The 21,974-nt window shown below is 38.8% G+C and overlaps 1 protein-coding gene across 1 annotated transcript in view; it reads left to right on the top strand.

The window, feature by feature from the left end:
* Positions 1-21,974, top strand: part of LOC138165827 (maestro heat-like repeat-containing protein family member 1) — a 79,910-nt gene extending 57,936 nt beyond the window's left edge. Inside the window, exons 34-40 of the mRNA XM_069094175.1 lie at positions 527-667; positions 2,730-2,903; positions 9,781-9,939; positions 10,297-10,419; positions 11,285-11,390; positions 11,942-12,007; positions 21,297-21,974. Coding sequence (XP_068950276.1) covers positions 527-667; positions 2,730-2,903; positions 9,781-9,939; positions 10,297-10,419; positions 11,285-11,390; positions 11,942-12,007; positions 21,297-21,694 — 1,167 coding nt within the window. The 3' untranslated portion in view covers positions 21,695-21,974. The remainder of the gene's footprint in view (positions 1-526; positions 668-2,729; positions 2,904-9,780; positions 9,940-10,296; positions 10,420-11,284; positions 11,391-11,941; positions 12,008-21,296) is intronic.

Genomic DNA, 21,974 nt, shown 5'->3' with positions numbered 1-21,974 from the left:
TTGTTTGTTCAGGTAAAAGGCAGAGAGGATGGGCTGGGGTGGGGGAGAGGAGGGAGAGACAATCTGGTCTTTTGTGGGGGAAACTTTGGTCCCAGAATCTGGGAAGGTCTTCATGACCACCTGGCTCCTTAGTACCATTTTCTGACCTAAACATGGGCTCTACCCTTACCTTGCTCTCTGACTTGTTACTAAGCTAGGATCCCATATGTTCTCATTTCAACATTTTGGTTCCATTCTCTCAAGGTGTTCCTTGTCCTTTTATTTCTTGTACCCGTTTCCCATTTCTCTACACAGACCCTAGTAAAACTAGATTTCCTGTTTCTTGGTTGCAGGGGGAGGGAAGGAAAAGGGAATTAGGATATCTACATGGAGGTTCCCTTCTCCTGAACTTCAGGAGTATAGCTTGAGGAGGCAGGGGAAAGGGACATACAATTCCAATCTGAATACCGAGCCAGAGACATGGTTGTGCTTAATTATTACTGTCTTCTCCCTCTCACTCCCATCCCCACCTGTTTTTCTTTCACAGCTCCTCTGGCACCGGTCAGTGGCCCAGACCTTGGGAGAAAACTTTCTGAGTCATCTAGTCAAGTGGGTCCATGAACCCAATCCCATCATGAAAGAAATTGGACTCCGGGGAATAAGTAACCTGGCACTGCACCCAGGGCAGGTGAGAAGAGAGGGTGGCAGCAGAGGAGATTCATTTTAAGGAGACTTCCCAGCTGTAAAAGCTTCTAGGTATGGAGTGGAAACAGAGCTACAAGTGGGAAGTGTCAATGGCATATGTGGGTATGATTCCCAATGACTGAGTAAAAGAGTCTGGATTAGGGTTTGGGGAACTCTGTTACTTAACCACTAGATAAAGAGTAAGTCAGTCTCCAGAAGGTGGAATCTAGTGGAAAAGGCAATTAGTAGGCCTTAGTTCTGAGTACAGCTCTTCTATTAACTAGTTGTATGAATTGTAGACACCAGGATATTATAGTAAAAACACTAGATTTGGAGTCAAGAGACTTGGGTCCAAATCCTGACTCTGACACTCACTACCCAAATGACCTTGGGTAAGTAATTTCTATTCTTTGGACCTCTGTTTCTCCATCTGTAAATGAGAGAATAAAATTAGATGAACTCTAAAGTTATTTTTTTATGATCTTAGAATCATCTCAGTTGCTTCATCCATAAAATAAGGGAATTGGAGTTGAGAAACTCTAAGATCCCTTCCAGGCCTACATGGTATGATTCTATGACTAATAATTAATTCCTAGTCCTTAAAAGGTCCATTTCTCTACTGCCATGACTCTTAACCTTTCAGGCTCCAAGTTTCCAGGTTCATTGTACAACATCTTCCATTCTTTATCTTATACATTCAGTTCTCAACTTTTTCATGGGTAAGGTTCCTAGAAAATGGCACAAAAGTAAAAAATATAAATGTTGATAACATTGAACCTATGGGAAAGAGGAGATTTGGTTCCCACAACCAACAAAAACTGTAATCTTTTGTTATAGATTGCTAAAAATATACTTTGATGCATGCAGTTCTTTACAACAAAACATAAAGCTGATAATGTGAACTTTTCTAACACAGTAACCATGAAATAGACCATAAAATGCAATACACAAAATAAAACTGGTGACATGCAAGACATTTTTTTCTCGCTAGTAATTCCTTGGAATTTTGTGTCATTTTGTGCTAGCATTTCAATAAAAAAAATATTTAAAAACCCATTGAATTTCAGACAAAATTCACTTTTCATAACACATGAAATCTATAGTACTCTAAATGTTGTTATTACTATATCATTTCGGTTGTGCCCTACTCTTGACCCCATTTGAGATGTTTTTGGCAAGGATACTGGAGTGATTTTTCATTTCCTTCTCCAGCTGATTTTACAAATGAGGAACTGAGGCAAATAGGGTAAAGTGACTTGTCCACCAGGGTTACACAGCTAGTAAAGGTCTGAGGCTGGATTTAAACTTAGATCCTTCTGATTCCATGACCTGGTGCTTTATCTACTGCACCACCCAGCTGTCCCTAGTACCATATCTACTGTACAGCAAATAAAATTCTTAAAATTAAAACATTTTTCAGCCTGAATCTTGCCTTCCACTGTATCAAATGGCAATGTATTATATACTATACTTCTGTAAATCTTTCTGCCTCGGCTGCCCTGTGAAAACCAAGGGAGAAGTTGCTGGGATTTTAGTAACTATTGTTGGAACATGCTGAGACTGTTGAGGTCTTGATATTACCTTAGAGCCCAAAGAGCTCACACTATGCTTTGAGGGCATAATTGTAACACAAAATGAGTTTTAATAAAGGTAAACAATGAAAATAGGAAACAAATGCACAGGAACTCTTCACAAGGGTAGGGTGCGCAAGACCAGCCTAGCAGGATACCAGCCATCCCACAAATTTATATGTATCACACTTCCCATTTTTTTCTCTCCACTCTCCATAGGGTTAATAGTTGGCAACAGGAAATTGAAAATGAGGTTACTAATAAAATCATGTAAATTCTTGAAATTATAAAAGTTAAATCCCAGAATTTTGCAAACTAGCTGTATTAATGAATCCTAAACTGTTGAACTCTTGTAGTCTATCACTTTCTCCAGCATCTAGTTGTTTTTGAGCTTCTACTAGTTCACTCTGAATTTTCTTCCTTGCAATCCCTGCTGCTGCTCTTGGAGAAGCCTATTCTCTTAGCAAATCATAACCTCTGTACTTTTCCTTCCAGGAAGGGACCCTTGCATCTCTACTTCCAGTCATTCAGAGCTTCCTGAAAGAGGAGGAGTTGGTGGCAGTGCAGGCAGTGAAGGGCCTACGCAACATCATTTGTTATACACAAGGAATTGTAATCCAGAGGGCCTTTTGCAGCATCTCCAATCAACTCCGACCCCTCATCAATGATGTATGTGTAACAGTTGTAGACTGTGTGACAAAGGACAAAGACGCCCACATATAACAAGAAATCATAGCTAGATTTGGAATGCCCCACTCCATAGCCAAGGGACACTAGAGTTCCATCTTTGTGGGAGTTAAGAGGATAGCTATGGCAGGGCATTCACTCCCTTACTCTCCTACCCTCAAGAGAAATATAGGACTTGAAATTATATCCCTTTTTCACATATAAGATGTTTGTAGTCTAGAGGTATGATCATTACTGGGGGTTTAGGATAAAAGCCACTTTGGTCACTAAGGGCAGGGAAAGTAATTCCACTCTAGACTTAGAGGGTAATTTTATCTCACCTGGTTTAACTTCTCCTTCCACCATATGCTTGTTACAGATAAGATAATCACAAAGAGAGAGAAAAAGTATTTATCAAAAGAAGCAGTATAATAGTTATTGGGGAAGTCATGCAGATTAGTTTGAACAATAGAATACACAAGAGTCAGAAGACTAGAAGAGAGATGAAATCTCAACTCAATGGGAGAAAATACCCAATAATATATTATTTTAAAAATGTTTTTATATCTCTTTTTTAAACATCATTGTAGTTTCCCCCAGGGTCTCTCACTCTTCTTCTCCCACAGAGCCCTTTCATATAACAAGTAGAATTTTTAAAAGACGAAAAAGAGGGAAAAATCAGCATAATTGATCAAAAAAGTCGAAAATATGTGCAGCATACAACGCTGTGGAGGTGAACCTCCCTCCTCTACAAAGCAGTAGGGTGGGAGTGGTTTCTCACAGCTGTTGTTTTGAGTTATGCCTATTCTTTATAATTTGGCAATATGTATTTTAGATTTTTTTTGGAGTATGTGATTATTCTGTCCATATTCATTGTTATAGTAATTGTATATTGTTTTCTTGGCTCTGCTTACTTCACTCTGCATCAGTTTATGTAGATCTTTCTGTTCCTGTATGTATTCATCACAGTTTTCATTTATTATATCACAGAAATATTCATTAAATGCATATATCACATTTTCTTTACCCATTCCCTGACCAATGGATATCTACTTTATTTCTAATTCTTTGCTATCACAAAAAAATGTTGTAAATATATTGGTGTATAGGGGGACTTTTTTCTTATCACAGGTTTCCTTGAAACATAATCATAGTAATGGAATCTCTGGGTCAAAGAATGTGGGCATTTTCGTCACTTTATTTGCGTAATTCCAAATTGCTCTCCAATATAGTTGTACTGATTCACCAATGTATTAATGGGCCTATCTTCCTAAAATCCATCTAACATTGATTATTGCCATTTTTCTAGTCATCTTTAACAATTTGCTAGATGTGAGGTCCATATTTTTTCATTAATGCTGAAGTTCAGATTTGAAGGACAGAAAATCTTGAGTTGCAGCCTGAGTTCCTTTGCTCCTTAGAATATATTATACCATTCCCTCCTGTGGTTTCTGTTGTATGCATAACAGTCTTCTATAATTTGAATTTACTTTTCTTTATATTTGAAGATATTTTTCCTGGTTACTTGCAGAATTTATTGTTTGTCAGTGGAATTGTTGAATCTAATTACTATGTATCTTGGAGTTTTCAGCATAGTTTTATTTTCTGGAGGCAATTTGTGATTTTTTTCAATTGGCAGTTTGTTTTCTATGTTCAGAGATTCTGGGCAGTTAAAAATTTATTTTTGCTCTTTTTTTCTTTTTGGAGGGGGGAAGGTAGGGCAATTGGGGTTAAGTGACTTGCCCAAGGTCACATGGCTAGTTTTGTGTTAAGTGTCTGAGGTTGGATTTGAACTCAACTCCTCCTGACTACAGGCCAGTGCTCTATTCCCTGCACCACCTAGCTGCCCCTAAATTTTTTTTATTGCGTTACAATGTTCAGGTTTCTTTATGCAATGTATTCTTTTGGGAGGCCTTGAATGGTCTCTAAGCATTCTGTCTTTAGATTAATCTATTTAGTTTGTATGGAGGTCATATTTTCTGGTAATGTTATTTCTTTTGCTTTTCTTCTTTCTAAATTTATTTGACCTATCATCCCCTTTAAAAAAATTACTCAGCACACTCCAGAAATCTATTTTTTAAATGATTTTTTAAAATTTGCATAATTTCAAAAAACATAATATACATATTTTTAAATGACACATCTTAAATGTAATAATTTATTGTAAATAAAGTTTTTCTACATTCGAATTTTGATGACACATTATTGTGTCATGTAACTGTATAGTATCATATTGTAAACAAGTTATTACATACACATATTCCTACTGATGCATCCTGGACTTCCTGATAATGCATGACATGCTCACAAGGTCTTGTTAAAACCTGTCAGTGGACTTGACCACTGATCAGTTATAACTTACATTTTGTGTGTTTATTTGGAAAATGATGTAATCACTACAACTTTAACTCTGTTACACAACAGAGTTAAACACGTGAAACACATACAAATGGTTTTTCAAAATTTTCTTCTCTTCTTTCCTTATGCTTCCACTACCCCCTTATTTTTATTCAATGTCCCCCAATTGCACCTGAGGCTACTACCACCCTCCTAAATTGTTTCAGTGCTCCTCAGGGGGCTATATCACCCATTTTGGGAACATGTGTATCTAGACTGCCTTTTACTTCAGTATTTGCATTTCCAATCAGTTATTTTCTCTTTTGTTTCTCTGATTAGACTTGACACTCAAGATTCATTTTTTTTCCTACCAGTTATTCTTGTTGTGCATACCATAAATATCATAAGTATTTCACAATATTTATTCCTGTGTTAAATCATTTAGAAACATCCTGCTTTGGTTCTAGGCTATCTGGGGAATCTACAGAGTCCTCAGTCTCATCATGTGTTGATTTATTTTCCTTTATTTTGTAATATTTATTCATTGATGTCTGGCCTCTTTCATCTTATCTGGAGGTCATATGCTCTTCTATTAGTAATATATTCTATATTGGTTTATTTGCTTATGGTCAAGGTCTTTAATGGAAGTTTTTTCTTCCTGACATTATTGGAAATTTTAATATTAAAAAATATTCCCCCCTATTGCTCACTTTCTGACTTCTTCCCTTTTGATGGTGGTTTCCCTGGGAGTTGGTCCTCAAAATCACTTCAGCCTTCTACTATGTTTGGAAATTCATATTTCACAAGCCTAAGTTTATTCCCTAAGACTTCTTGGGGAATGGAACTGGCCTCAACAGGATGCTGGATTCTTTCCCTCAAGTTTAGTGGGGTGACACAGCCATTTATATGTTGTGTCCCAGTTTCCTCCGTTACTCAGTTCTCTGGCTGAGTTCTGTTGTAGCACAGAACACTGGGGTTCTGCTGTTCTATCTAGCCTGAGCAAGCTTCTGTCTTTTAACTTTCCATAGTTCCAGTTGGTTGGGTAGTTGGTTGTTGGTGGTGGTAAAGTTGAGTTCTGTTGCAAGCCCAAGGGTAGGTATGTGTGACTGGATCATGGTGGGAAGTGGATAAAGGGGTACTGAGAGAACTAGTTATGGGATAGAGAATTGCTTTCTCTGTTGTTAGTTCATTGAATAGTTATTTTAGGTTCTTGGTGTCCTAGACTATAAAGAAAGCTGAAATTGCTTTATCTCTTCTGAATAATCCCTATTTTGGAGAAGTTTGAGAGATTATGAGGGTCAGAACAAACGTCTAGTCCTTCATCCTGTTGGTCACATAACCTTAAAGTTCACCCAAGTAATCCACTCTTAATCTTTGGGCAAATAGGCACTAGGAATCCAAGGACATTTTGAGGTACCATCTCCTTTCCACATGTCTTTGGCTCCAGGAGTCTCCTATCTACCAAACAAAATCTATGCCTTGCTTTGCTTTTTGCTCCATCTTTCTCTGATACTTCTCAGAAAGCTCTCATCCAATCAGGAGTCACATCTCCCTACACCTCCACAGAATCACAAGGCTGTCCTGTAGTGGAATGTCCTGGCTTTTTTTAGTGCAGGTAGGTGGGGGAAGGGTAACATATATATGAGTCTGAGGCCCCAGGTTGGGTCAGGAGCACTGGGGGACTAGGGACTGCAGACTGGCCCTGGGAACTGAATGGGGCTTCTAGGTTAGTCTCCAGACCATGGCAAATAAAGGGCTAAAGTTGGAGGCAAAGAACTAAGGAGGCTTGACTGGAAAGGCTAGGATGGACACAGGTAAGTAGAAGAGAAATTAAGTCTAGGAGAACTGGGTAGAGTGTGCCCCAATCCCCTTGCCCCTAACACAAGGTCCACATATACTTGAAGCTTCTTATTTCATATATTTAGAGCTGGAAGTGACTTTAGGGGTCATTTAGCTCAACTCCCACCTCATTTTACAGAGAAGACTCGGGATTTGAGAAATTAAGTGATTTGCCCAAGATTAGTAAGTAACAAAGGCAGGCTTTGTTGTAGTAATTGTTAAAAATTCAATTAGAAATAGAATAGATGCCAATTGAACAGGGAATGGGTAAAGAAAACGTGATATGTGAATTCAATGAATATTTTTGTGATGTAATAAATAACAGATGTGATGGCTACAGAGAGGAATGGAAAGCTCTACATGAACTGATGCAGAGTGAAGTGAGCAGAGCCCAGGAAACACTATACACAATTAACTACAACAATGAAAAATTCAGGTCCTCTGACTCTAAAGCATGTGTTTTTCCCCCAGTGCATCATGCATGTGAGTGAGGGGAGGGGAGGAGGTGACAGAGGAAGAGGCTACTTCCTGACCTACTATCCCTGGGGCTAATCTAATTTGGGAATAGAAATCCTGATCCTAGGAAAGTTTCTCCTGCAAGGGCAACTTGGAGTGACCTGGATTTGCCTTTTCATTTTTATAGCTCTACCCCTGCGGAGGGAGAGCATGGGGTTATGATAAAGGCATGGTCAAGGCACTGGAAGGAAGAGGGAGGTATCAGTAGAGAGGAAAGAATACTTGCAAGAGACACCCTTGGATGGATCATGTCACCCCTGTGGGCCTTGTTTTTTTTTTTTTTACCTGTAAGTCACTAGGGTGGAACTAGATGATCTCCTAGGTTTTTTCCTAGCTCTCGGAATTTGAGGGGTTTAGGTTGGGGATGAGGCAGCTAGGTGGCACAGTAGAGTGTCACAGTAGAGTGTCAGGCCTAGAGTCAGGAAGACCTGAGCTAAAATCTGGCTTCAGATACTTACTGGCTGTGTAACCCTGGTGGGCAAATCACTTAACCCTGTTTGCCTCAGTTTCCTCATCTTTAAAACTAGCTAGAGAAGGAAATGGTAAACTAGTCTAGTATCTTTGCCAATCTGACTCTCATGAAGAGTGAAAATGATGGAACAACAACAAAAAGGAGAGAGTGGGGAAAAGTCCCCAAATCCCTAATCAGAATTTTTTAGGCCACGGCTATGTACCCCATGTTCATTCCCCTTCATTAACTCTGTCATGTTCATATAATTATAATACATAATTATATATTATATTATATTATATTACATTACATTATATTATATTATACTATATTATATTACATAACATTACATTACATTATATTATATTATATTATATATGACTATATGTAATATATGATTTTACAATTGTAATATAATTAAAGAGATAATTAAAAAAACTAATTTATTTGTAAGTTAAAGAGGCAGCTAGGTGGCACAGTGGATAAAAATGCTGGATTTAGAGTTAGGAAGACCTGAGTTCAAAATCTGCTTCAGGTGCTTTGTGACCCTCTCCCAGCCACAATTTCCTCATCTGTAAAATGGGGATAAAAATAAAATCTCTCACAAGGTTCTTGTGTGAATCGGAGAAAAATAACAAGTACAGTGCTTTGCAAACCTTAAAGTACTATATAAATGCTGGCTATTATCATTACTATTATTATTAAGTTGTACCGTATTCTTTATTTAGTAACATAGAAAAGTACTACATTATTTATAAATCTTTCTCTCTAGGAACTCAATAGGTGACCTTCCCCTACACCAAACCTTTTGGGCAGCTTTCAAACTCCCAAGTCATACTATGAAACCCTTCATTCCTTTGTTCTCAAGAAAATGTAATAGAATTAAATCTTTGTGAGGTTTAAGATTTAAACAACAGTGGTACAATTAGATTAGTGTTATAAACTTAAATCAAACATGCAACTTAAGGTTGAGAACCCTGGGCTCACTAATAAGTGGTTAATGGAGCAGCTGCTGGCATTCAGGGAAACAATTCCTGGTTCAGTCACCTATTAGTCTTGTGAACTCTGGCAAGATACCTTTCATTCCCTCCTCTGTAAGTGGGGATGATAATACACACATTTATAAACCATAAAGCTTATGTTTAGTATAAGCTTAGGCTAATAATAATAGTAAAACATATTCAATATGCTCAGTGTTGTTGTAGGCCCTTGATCATAGATTAAGAGCTAAGAGAGCTGCCTTAGAGACCATCTATTAATCCCCCTACTTGGTCTAAGACAGTATCTAAGGCAAACTGACAGCATTATGTAGAGTAAAATATAGAGTGCTGACATTTGTTATCAAATGAAGAGAATACTACTGACCCACCAAGACAGCAAGAGACACACTCCAAATAGTCGTAGTATGTTTATTTCCTATTTACTGATCCATTCCCTGTTATTCTCTCTCCTTTGTGAGTATGTAGCCACTTACAGCTAGATGACTGAGCAAGGTTAAAGATAGTCTGTAGCTAATAGTCCCTAAGGGAACTGAGACCATTTGCCCTATGCTCTAATTAACTGAATAATTAGCCATAGAAATATTGAATACATGGGTAATGTTCACTATTTGCATTATATACACATGACAGGGACCAGTATATTTTTGAGGGATAGCTGTGAGAGTTTTGTACCTGCATGGGGCAGGGCCATAGGGAACCATCACCTGGACATTTCCATTCTGTTACTCAATGGCAGGAGAGGGACCAGGTACGGATTTCAGCCACCTCTGCCCTTAGCCACATGCTACATCAAATCTACAAGTTCAGGCCAGGCACTAAAACCCGAAAGGAGCTCTATAGTTTCCTGGTCCCACTACTGATCAGCATTCAAGATAATAACCTGGAGGTGAACAAGGTAAGTTTGATCTTTCCTCTTTTGGACTACAGGCCACTGTGCCCTTCTTTCCCTGTTCCTGACTGTGGAAAAGTCAAAGGTGTCTGGCTTGGCTATTTATCTCATGCTATGACATGAGACATGGCTATGTATATATGACACTATACTCAAGGCCTACACCCATCACATCCAGCTTTACCTCAGTGCCCATAGCCTTTATAAAGTCCTTTATACTTAGTGCTCTGAAGCTTTTGCTCCATTATCCCCTTTTGTTCCAAGTTCTTTGACCTACTGCCTTAGCTATGAAGGAATATGGGCGGGGCGGGGGGGAGGTTTCCTTTGGAAAGTATTTTTCTATCTCCTTTTTCTATCTCACAGGTCTGTGGAAGGGCCTTGACTGAATGGGCTATTGGGATTGGCTGGACATCACTCAAACATACATTCCAAAATACAGTCATAACTGACCATGTTAAGATACTGGAAGAAACATGCAAATGCCTGGTGAGTAAAAAAGTCCCTTAGAAACCATAGTTACTGTACTGGACTCTGAGATATACTAGGATAGGAGAAATAGGGAAAGAGATGGCATGTAGGGGATAAAGCCCCCCCCCCAAATACCATTTTGTTTAGTCCTATGCTCTTCAAAGTTCTATTATTCCATTCCTCCACTTCTTAACTTCCCATCCTCCATTATCCATAAACTTTGGGTTCATAGAAGTTCATGGCCTATAATGTAGCTGGTCCTTCAGTGTTAGCTCCTGAGCTTCCTCAGCTTGTAGACCCTGATTATAAAGGTCAGACAGTGTTGTATTAAGTGTATAGGTAGCAGTATGGCAGAGGTCACCTGGGAATGGTATCCAGAGAATCAGGCACTAACTAGAAGTCACTAAACTGGGGACTAGGGACTTATATTTACCAGAAGTCAAGAGCATACAAGAGAGCAGGAAGTCAGGTATTAGATAATGTTTGGAAGAACAGGCAAGTATTAGCAATCTGGGAAAACAAAGACTAGAAGTCTTATGGTCAGGTAAGGCTGAGGGAAGCATTTAGAACCCAGAGTCTTGAATACAGGTAAATGGATTGAAGTACCAGTAATCAAAACATGAGAATGTGAATTTAATATTAAGAGGAAGTATGACAGAGCCAAGAGCTTCTAATGTACTTCTTGCCAAGGTAGCCCCAGTTTCAAGGTATGAGTGAGCATTGGCTTAAAGGTATGAGTAGTAGGTGAGGAATAGGAAAACCAATGTTGGTTGGTTCTTGTGTTGATTGGAGAAAAGAAGACAGGACTGTGGTCACAGATAAATTTTGAAAAGCAGCTTCCCCTGCAGATCAGGGTCAGCATCAATTCTTGCTGCTTCCACAGGTTGGCACAAATCAAAACTATTTGGTGGGAAAGTTACTGTTCCAGAGTTTTGGCTTCCTGAAGAGCCCACGGCCCTTCATTAGAGCTGCAGCAATCACGTTCATAGGTAAAGCCAACTTACTTTCTTGGACTCCACTTTCCAGAACTTTTCTCTGCCACCCCTCCTTTCCTTTATCCTGTTTCCTTCTGCAATGTGAATAATAGAGAACAGTATTATGGTTTGGTTGACCTCATCTTTTCCTGGATTTTTCCCAATTTACAAAAATCATCCTATTTCCAGGAAAACTTGACCTTCAACTTTCTCATCTGCAAAATAAGGATTGTAGGATTATAGATACAAATCTGAAAGTGATCTTCAGAGGTCATCTTCTTCACTTTTCAACAAATATTGAGCTTGATGGTCTTTAAAGGCCTCTCCCACTATAACCTCCTGTGAATGAATGCCCATGAATCTAAATGTCTTACATCATGCCTTTTCTTTAGGGAGTTGTAGGGAGGAACAGTCTTTTAGTTAGACCACTGAAATTTTGGCTTCTGAACATCTCTCAGGCATCTTCCTTGCTGATTGTTTTGAATTTTTCACAGGGTATAAGGGAAGGGGCAGATGGGTGGGGCAAGTACAGGAGCAATTTTGGTTTGCTTTTGCTTTATTTTTAGGGCAAACTGTTATGAAGCTAAATGTGAACGAAATACATGAAGATGATGTGCAGCTGTTACTGAATGGTGAGACGTGCCAAAGTGATCTAGAATTGTTAGCCTGGGGGCTGCGTAGAACAGATATTGTCTGTGACTTGTCAGAGTAACAACTCACATTTCTATATCACTTTATAATTGATCAAGTTTTTCCCTTACCATCCCTCCTATGAGAAACAAAGCACAAGCTGTATTACCCTGATTTTACAGATGAGGACACCGATACTAATACGGGTGACATGACAGTTGTGTCATCACCAGGAGGGGTCTTTGGCCTCCATTTCACCACTCTTTTCACTACATCACAGTTTTTTCCAGGGTAGAAAGAGAGATAGAAAAAATAACTCAAGCAAATATTTTAAATGTCTTCCCACAGCAATATTAAAAAGATTTGGCAAAGCATGGATGCTCCATAGATACCACTGACTAATTGATAGGAATTAGATGCAAATTGTTATTTCAAATCTTATTAGCTCATGAAACTTGAATTTTGCTCCTAGGTCTCTCTACATGAAAATCAAATAATTCTGGAGCTGGAAAGGGATTCTAGGACTTCTCTAGTCCAGTCTTAGTCTCCTCCTGTCATTTTATAGATGAAAGAAATGATGTCCAAAGAGGTCTAGCAGCTAGTAAGCAACTAAAACCCAAGTCTTATGACTCCCAGGTTAGGGATTTTTCCTATTGCATCTAACTACAGAGAGTCTGTCAGTCAACTCATATTTAATAAGTACCTACTATGTGCCAGCCACTATGCTAAGCATGAGGGATACTGTTGTGCAGAGAATAAGAGTGAGCTGAGACTTGGGTTCAAGGTAAATTTCGGTGTGGATTTATTGATTAAGCACATGACTGCCTGGAGAATAAACTCAAATAAGGCAGCCCCGAATTGGGGTACACACAGTGCTTATAAAGGCTAAAACCACACAAACCACTATTGGGGAGGGGAGCTAGCATAAGCAATGACGTACAGAAGCCAAGAATTGCCATTGGTTAGATCTATAGCTCAAGGCTAATGATTCGAGGGAACAAGGGTGCAACTTTTCTTGGAAGGGGGCGTCCCTCCCAGAACAGGGTGGAGGGTCATTGGGTAATGGGGACAGGCTAGGATCATGTTCTGAGTACAGGGTGGTCTCTTCTTAAGATAAACTTTAGATAAACTTGTACCATAACCCCAGGACTGATCCTTGTATATAGAGATGATATACAGAATGCTAATTCAGGAAGTAGGGGGTTAGGGGACTACGCCTTGGGAAATACCCAAGACTATGTCTTAAGCTGTTTCAAGCTATTACAGGGTGTAGGATAGAGACAAAGACAAATATAAAGGGGCTTAATTATGGGCTCCAAATTAGGTGTCATGTGATTTGGGTTTGGGCACAACAATACGAAGAAAGGCAAAAAAACAGCGTCTGTTCACAGGGAGCTCCCGGTCTAATGAAGGAGATCCCATGCCAACAAGAGATATATCCAGGATACCATGGGTAAGCAAGATATATACAGGATAAATTGGAGACAATCTCAGAGGGAAGGTACTAAGATGAAGAAGGTACTAAGATTAAAATTTCTTAGAGCAGGTAGACTTTAGTTGAGACTTGAAGGAAGCCAGTGAAGTGAAGAAGATAGAGAAGAGAGGAGAGAGAGTTCAGGGTGCCCAGAGTCAGGAGATGAAGTGTCATGTGCCAGGAACAACAGAGATGCCAGTGTTACTGGATCACAGAGCAAAGGGAGGGAGTATGGGAAGACTAGAAAGGTAGGAGAGGGCCAGGTTACAAAGGCCTTTAAAAGCCAAACAAAAGATTTGTATATACTCCCTTCAGGTAGGAGGGAGTCACTAGAGTCTATTGAATAGGGAGAAGGCATGGTCATATCTGAGCTTTAAGATCTTTTTGACAACTGAGAAGAGAAGAGAACTGGAGTGGGGAGAGACTTTAGACAGAGAGACCAACCAGTAGCCTATTCCAAAAGTCCAGGCATGTTATGATCAGGGCCTGTAACAGGGTGGTAGCTGTGATAGAGGAGAGAAGGGTTGTATACAAAAGATGTTGTAAAACTGAGGTGTCAAAGACACCAACCAGGGCTGCATCAGACCCACAATACTACCAAGTTCCAAGATTAAAATGTAATTGAGAAGTATTTAACAAAATAAATATACAACAAAACATAGATAACACTCCAAGTTCCAAGATTAAAATGTAATTGGGAGGTATTTAACAAAATAAGTATATGTATATATGTAATATAATATTATAATATAATACAACATAAATATTTAACAAAATAAAACAGAGAAAACACTTTAAAACTAAGTCAATATGCAGCTTACAGGGATCTTTATAAACAACTTAGTGGCTTCCTGTTTCTATTTGATTTTGACACCACGGCTTAAGTGCTCTAGCCCCACACTGTGTTCCTGTAAAGAGATGACAACTTCTAGCTGCTAGAGAAGAGAAATTCCTCTGGCATCCTCCATGTCTTCTGCCTCGGTGATGGAATTCATGGATGCCTGGTGTTCAAAGCCTTTCAGAACCTAGCCCTGTACTACCTTTGTAGTCTTCTTATACCTTCCTCCACAATGAGTACTCTCCTATCCATTGACACTGGCCTTCTTTTGGCTATTCCACGAACACGATATTCCATATCTTGGTTCTAGCTATTTTCTCGGGCTGTCCTCCATCCCTCCTCTGCTCTGACTACTGATATCCCTGGCTTCCTTTAAGTTACAACTAAAATCCCACATTCTACAGGAAGCCTTTCCTAACCCTTCTTAATTCCTATGTTTTCTTTCTCAATTATTTCTTCATTTATCTTGCATATTGCTTGCTTTGTATATATTTATTTGCAAGTTGTCTTTCCTGTTAGATTTTAAACTCCTTGAGGGCAAGGAATTTTTCCTCTTTTTATATGCCCAGTTCTTAGTACAGTGCCTGGCACATAGTAGGCACTCAATAAATGCTTAGTGTTTGACTGATTAATGAAGGGAGAGAGTGGAGAAAGAGCTTTACAGCAGGTCTTTAGCTTTCTCTGGCTCTTCAGCTTTCTCTGGTTCTACTAGGGGGTAAACCTCACACCTGTGTTGTAAAGTTAGAATAGACAGAACTTGTGCTTCAGACCCTATGTAGTCTAGCCATACTATTCCTGAACTTATCATGATGTTTTCTAATCCTATCTATCTGCACAGGCTGTATCCTGTGCCTGAAATGCATTCCCTCTTCATCTCTGCCTTTCAGAATCCTTATCTTCCTCCAAGGCTCTCCCATCTGGTGCTTGTGCCTCTGGGAAGCCTTTTCTGCATCCTCCTCACCATAAGTATTCTCTCCCTCCTCTGGAAAGACTATTTAAATCACACTGACCTTTCTTCTAGGAAATCCTGTAGAGTTTACTGCATAACCTATACATTTTGGGACTTCATAATACATTGCCTTATATTAGTTCTTAACTTTTTCATTTGCATTTATCTCATCTTCCTCTGAAAACCACATATGACTCAACTGCAAGGACCAAACCATGAAAGTGGGGTGTGGGAAACAGTGTTGGAATTGGAGTGAGGAGACCTGGGTTACCTCATTCTGACGTTTTCTGGCTGGGTGACCATGAGCAAATCACTTTATCTCCTTTCTTTGTCTGTAAACTGGAAATAATAATATGGATACTGTCTTCTTCAGACAGTTGTTATAGAGAAATTGCTTTTCTTTTTAAAATTTTAAAACACTACAATAAAACTGTTACCTTTCATTTTTTAAACTTTTGCCCTTAAGTGTCTACATAGTGATGAGTACTTAGTGATTGCTGTAAAGGTAGTTACGAGCTTGATTGTGAAGGGCCTGAAATGCCAGGCTAAGTTATTTATTTTTTTTATTATATCCTAGAGGCAACAGAGGACCATTGAAAGTTTTAGGAGAAAAATAACATGTTCAAACTTGTGCCTTTGGAAGGTTGTTTTGGCAGGCAGCTATTTGAAGAATAGTAGATTGGGGAAGCTGTGGGGTTAACTAATGGAGACTGGAGGTGGGAACATAGGTAACAGATTATTAAGATCTGCACTAGATTAGTGGGTACTCCAATGGCAAGAAAGGGAAGGATGCAAGAGATGTTATGGTATAAAGAATTTATAGGACTGGTTGGATTGGGAGAAGGGATAACAAAGAGGGAAAATGGGAAAATTATTTAGGTTTCCAACTTGGATGGCTGGGAGGACAGTGGTACCATCAAAGAAACAGTGAAATTGATGATGAGCAGGAGTCAGAGGGAAGCTTCCACCTTCTCACAAGTTGAATTGGAAGTTTCACCAGGATGTTCAGGTGGAAATGTCCAGTGGGACATTTGTGAGCCTAGACTCCAGGGAAGAGATTAGGCATGTATGTGCAGATTTGGGTGTCATTCATATAGATGTATTGATTGAATTTATAGAAACAGATGAAATCACCAAGCAAGAAAGTGTAGAAAGAAGAGCAGAAGGTATAGAAAGAAAAAGAAGCCTGGAGACATTCTCGAGTTAGGAGGTGAGAGAAAAAAGATGAAACAGTAAAGGAGATAGAGAAGGAGTTATCAGTCAGGAAAAAAGAGACAGGAGAGAGCAGTATCATAATAAACCAAGGTATCTAGGAGTAGGGGGATGACCTAGAGTAGTGGAAAGCCCTCTGGATTCTCCTGTAATAAGGTGTCTGGGAATTCATCTTGCCTTCCCCATTGGACCTTAAGGAAACTTTGGAGTTAGAGGATTGTGGTTGCTGCTATCTGTTGGCTAGTTGAATTAAGAAGTGATTTAGCCTTTCTAGGCCTCAGTTTCTTCATCTATAAAATGAAGGGGTTGAATTAAATATTCTCTAAGGTCTTTTCCAGCCCCCAAATCTTACGATCCTTCTCAGGAAAGAGATTCTGTCCTCTCTAGCAATATCTAACAAACCTTGGAGTTAGGAAATTTTGCATTTCTAATCTAGTCCTTCCCAATGTAGTTAGTCAGTCAATCAATAAGCATTTATTAAGCACTTAATATGTACCAGGAACTGTACTAAGTGTTGGCTATACAAAGAAAGGCAAAAGCTATTCTTGCTCTCAAGATAACTTATAAATAAAAAAGCACATACAAGATATAGAGAGAGTAGATAAAAGGTAATTGCAGAGGGGAAAACCACTAGCAGCTGCTGGGGGGGAGTTGCTGCAAAAGGTAGATTTTACATGAGACCTGAAGGAAGCCAGGGAAACAAAGAGGCAGAGGTGAGGATGAAAAGAATTTCAGATATGGGGGAAGTTGTTGTTGTTATTATTGTTGAGTTGTGTTCAACTTTTCATGACCCAATGGACTATAGCACACCAGGCCCTTCTATCCTCCACTATGTTTCAAAGTCTGCCGAATTTATGTTTCTTGTTTCCATGACACTATCTATCCATGTCATCCTCTGCCATCCTCTTTTCCTTTTGTCTTCAATCTTTCCCAACACCAGAGGCTTTTCCAGGGAGTCCCATCTTCTAATTATGGTGGTTAAAGTATTTAAGCTTCAGTTTCAATATTTGACCTTCTATAGTGAATAGCCTGAATTAATTTACTTAAGTATTGACTGATTTGATTTGCTTGTTATCCAAGGGACTCAGAAATCTTCTCCAGTACTACAATTCAAAAGTGTCAATTCAGCAGTGCTCAACTTTCTTCATAGTCCAAATTTTACAGTCATACATTACTACTGAAAAAACCAAAGCTTTGACTATATGGACCTTTGTCAGAAAGATAGTTTTTCCGTTTTTTAGTATGCTGTCCAGATTTGCTATAGCTTTCCTTCTAAGGAGCAAGAATCTTTTAATTTTATGGCTGCAGTAACCATCTGTGGTGATGTTTGAATCAAGAATATAAAATCTGACACTGCTTCCATTTCTTCCCCCTCTATTTGCTAGGGAAAGACATGACCAGTTTTAAAGGTCTTGGTTGCTTTTTTATGTTGTTTCAAGCTAGCTTTTACACTGTCTTCTTTCACCCTCATCAAGAGGCTTAAGTCCTCTTTACTTTCTGCCATCAACGTGGTATTATCTGAACATCTGAGATTGTTGGTTTTTCTCCTGACAACTTTAATTCTGGCTTTTGATTCCTCTAGCATGACATTTTGCATGATGTACTCTGCATATTTTAAAATAATAAGGCAACAGGCATATTGTCATACTCATAGCCCCATCATACTCCTTTTCCAATAGTTCCAACTGTTGTTTCTTGACCCATATAGGTTCATCAGGAGACAAATAAGATGATCTGACACTTCTATCTCTTTAAGGATTTGCCACATTTTGTTATTATCCTCACAGTCAGAGGCTTTGGTATAGTCAATGAAGCAGGAGATGTTTTTCTGGCATTCCCTTGCTTTCTCCATAACCCAGCAAATGTTGGCTATTTGGTCTCTAGTTCTTCTGCCTCTTTAAAAACCAGCCTGATTTTTTGGTAATTCTTGGTTTACATATTTCTGAAGCCTAGTTTGCAGAATCTTAATCTTAATATTAACATAGCTGGTGTGTGAAATGAGTGTGATTGTTCAGTATTTCGAGTTTTCCTTGGCATTGCCTATCTTTAGGAAGGGGATGCAAACTGATCTTTTCTAATCCAGTAGCCACTGTTGAGTTTTCCAAATTTGCTGACATATTGAATTCAGCATTTAAAGTATCATCTTTTAGGATTTTAAATAGCTCAACTGGAATTCTGTCACTTCCACTAGCCTTATTAATATCAATGCTTCGTAAGGCCCATTTGACTTCATTCTCTAGGAGGTATGGCTCTAGATCAGTAACCAGGTCATTGTGGTTATATGGTGATATTAAGATCTTTCTTGTATAGAGCTTTTGTGTATTCTTGCCACTTCTTTTTAATCTCTTTTACTTTTGTTAAGTCTCTACCAGTTTTGTCTTTTATCATGCCCATTTTTTTTTTGTGTGTAAAATGTTCCCTTGATATCTCTAATTTTTTTGAAGAGATCTCTGGTTTTTCCCATTCTATGGTTTTCTTCTATTTCTTTGCATTGCTCATTTAAGAAAACTTTCTTATCTCTCCTTGATATTCTCTGGAATTCTGAACTTAGTTGGGTATATCTTTCCCTTTCTTCTTTCCTTTTACTTTCTTTCTTCAGCTATTTGTAAAGCCTCATTAGACAAGCTTTTTGCTTTTTTACTTTTTCTTTGGAATGTTTTTTGTTACTGCATACTGTACAATATTATGAACTTCTATCCATGGTTCTTCAGATACTCTATCTATAAGATTTAATTCCTTAAAACTATTCATCCCTCCACTTCATATTCATAAGGGATGCTATAGAGTTTATTTCTATATGATCTGATGGTTTTCCATAGTTTCTTTAATTGAAGTCTGAATTTTGCAATAAGAAGCTCATGATCTGTGCCACAATCAATTCCAGGTCTTGTTTTAACTGACTGTATAGAGCTTCTCCACCTTTGGCAGCAAAGCATATAATCAATCTGATTTCTATATTGAACATCTGGTGATGTCCACATGTAGAGTTGCCTTTTGGGCTGTTGAAAAAGAGTGCTATGACTAGCAAGTAATATTGACAAAACTCTTATTAGTTTCTGCCCTGCTTCATTTTGTATTCCAAGGTCAAACTTGTCTGTTATTCCAATTATCTTTTGATTTCCTACTTTAGCATTCCAATCTCCTGTGATAAATGTGACATCTTTTTTGGGTGTTATTTCTAGAAGATGTTATAGATCTTCATAGAACCAATCCATTTTGGCCTCTTCAGCATCAGTGACTGGAGCATAGACTTGTATTACTGTGATATTAAATGGTTTGTCCTGGGTTTGAACAGATATTATTCAGTCATTTTTGAGATTGTACTCCAGTACTGCTTTCTTCACCCCTTTATTGACTATGATCAGCTACAGTTGGATACACTGAAACTTGACTCGAGCATAGTGATGTCATTTTGGTCCTCTTTGAGAATGAAGGACAATAACCAACCATTGACTATGAGGGCTACTGCATTTCTTCTAAGGGATTCACCCATTCCTGTCCATTTAAATTCACTGACACCCAAGATGTTGATGTTTCATCTTTCCATCTCCTTTTTGACCACATCTAGCTTACCTTGGTTCATAGATCTTATATTCTAGGCTCCTATGCAATATTGGTCTTTACAGCATCAGATTTTCCTTTCATTGCCAGATACATCCATAGCTGAGCTTCCTTTTGGCTTTGGCCCAACTTCTTCATTAGTACTAGAGTTACTTGTAGTTGTTCTCCATTCTTCCCCACTTTCGGATCTGAAGGGCTTATCTTCTGATGTTATCTCTTTTATCATTTCAGTATTGTCCATGGGTTTTTCTTGGCAAAGGTACTGGAGTAGTTTGCCATTTCCTTCTCTAGTGGATCACCGTTTTTTTTTTTTATCACTTTTTGTCAGATCTCTCCATTGTGACCTGTCCTTGGGTAACCCTGCATGGGATAGCTCACAGTTTCATTGCCCTGTGTAAGCCCCTCCTCCATGAGAAGGCAGTGGTCCAGGCAGGGCAGACATGGGGGATATCACAAAGATGAGAGTTTGGTGGTATTTGTGTGGGACATTAAATAGGCTGGTGTAGTTGTATTATAGTGTATGAAAGGCCATAAAATGTAAGAAACCTGGAAAAGTAAGGAGGGGTCAGATTATGAAAAGCTTTAAATGGCAAACAGGGGGGTTTCTATTTGGAGCCATTGGAATTTAAGTTGGGAGAATGCAATGTGTTCAGACATAGGCTTTAGAAAAATCACTTTAGTAGTTAAGTGGAAGGTGTATTGGAGTGGGTTAAGATTTAAGGCAAGAAGTTAAAAGGCTATTGCATTGGTTTAGATGAGAGCTACAGAGGGCCTGAAATTGGTGGCTGTGTGAGTAGAGAAGTAGACATAATTGAGAGATTTTGTGAAGGTAGAAATGACAGAATTTGGCAATGGATTGTATATGTAGTATGAATGAGGAATTGAAGATGATAACAAGTTTGGGAGACTGGGGGCCTGGGAGGGTTTGGTAACCCAGAGACTTCATAGGGAAATTCGTAAGAGAGAGGATTTTGTGGGAAGAGATGACAAATTCTGTTTAGGCTATTTCCCTTTTGTGTTCACATGCAGATGAAGAACATGCTATGTAGACTTTGACAGTGATTGAAGACCACTGTTAAGTCCTCATGAGGTTCTTTTTATCTTGTCAGGCTCCTTGCAACTTTTCCTCAGAGACTTTACATTTAAATGTTATGCAGTAATGATATAAGAACAGTAGAAGAAGGAATGGTAGGGTTCAGGAAGATAGTCCTTAGGACAACAAAGTTTTCCCCAACCATCACTTTCTTCTGTTTTCAGCCCTTCAAGATCTAAAGAATGATCCTGTGGATTCTATACAGGGTTTGGTCTCCATCACAATCAAGAAAATGGAAACAGCTTATGTGAAGAGTTCAATCAGTTCTGGGCTACAGCTGAGGCATAATTTTAGTGTCCCTGGTTTTGGTACCAAGAAGCGGCTCTTTAAGAGCATAAAATCCAGGGATGAAAGCAAAAAGAGCGTATCAAACTGGTCTAAGCTTTGCCATTGGCAACTATTGTCCATTTGTCGCAGTTCTGAAGATAGCACAAGGCAAGGGGATTCCCCAAGAACTCTTCAAAAGTTTCCCAGAAGAATACTTCCCCAAAAATATCTCATGAACACAAAAGATTTGGATAAGTCTCTGTACCAAGTCCAGAAAGAGCTCAAAATCTCCTGAGCCTTGATCCCTTGTTTTTGGAGTTTGGGACTGGCCTTTTTTCCAGCTGTTTGCTCTGCAGCTGGAGGTTTGTTATAGATATTTCTTCCTGGTTTTGTACAAATGAATGTACCCATACCCAGCATCCTCTTCCTTTCCTTCTTCTCCCTAATTCCCCCACACTCCAGGGTTAAGAAGAAATCCTAAAGGATATGGTTCTGGCCTCCAGGAAATACTGTTGTCTATTCTACCCTTCATTTCAGAGCTTCTGGTTCCCTGTATAACTTTTGTCAATAAAACT

The sequence above is a fragment of the Petaurus breviceps genome, unplaced genomic scaffold (genome assembly GCF_028583685.1).
Source record: "Petaurus breviceps papuanus isolate PSGF00001 unplaced genomic scaffold, PetGlider_PUasm1.0 216, whole genome shotgun sequence".
Classification (NCBI taxonomy): domain Eukaryota; kingdom Metazoa; phylum Chordata; class Mammalia; order Diprotodontia; family Petauridae; genus Petaurus; species Petaurus breviceps.
This window is presented reverse-complemented; position numbering and strand designations above follow the sequence as displayed.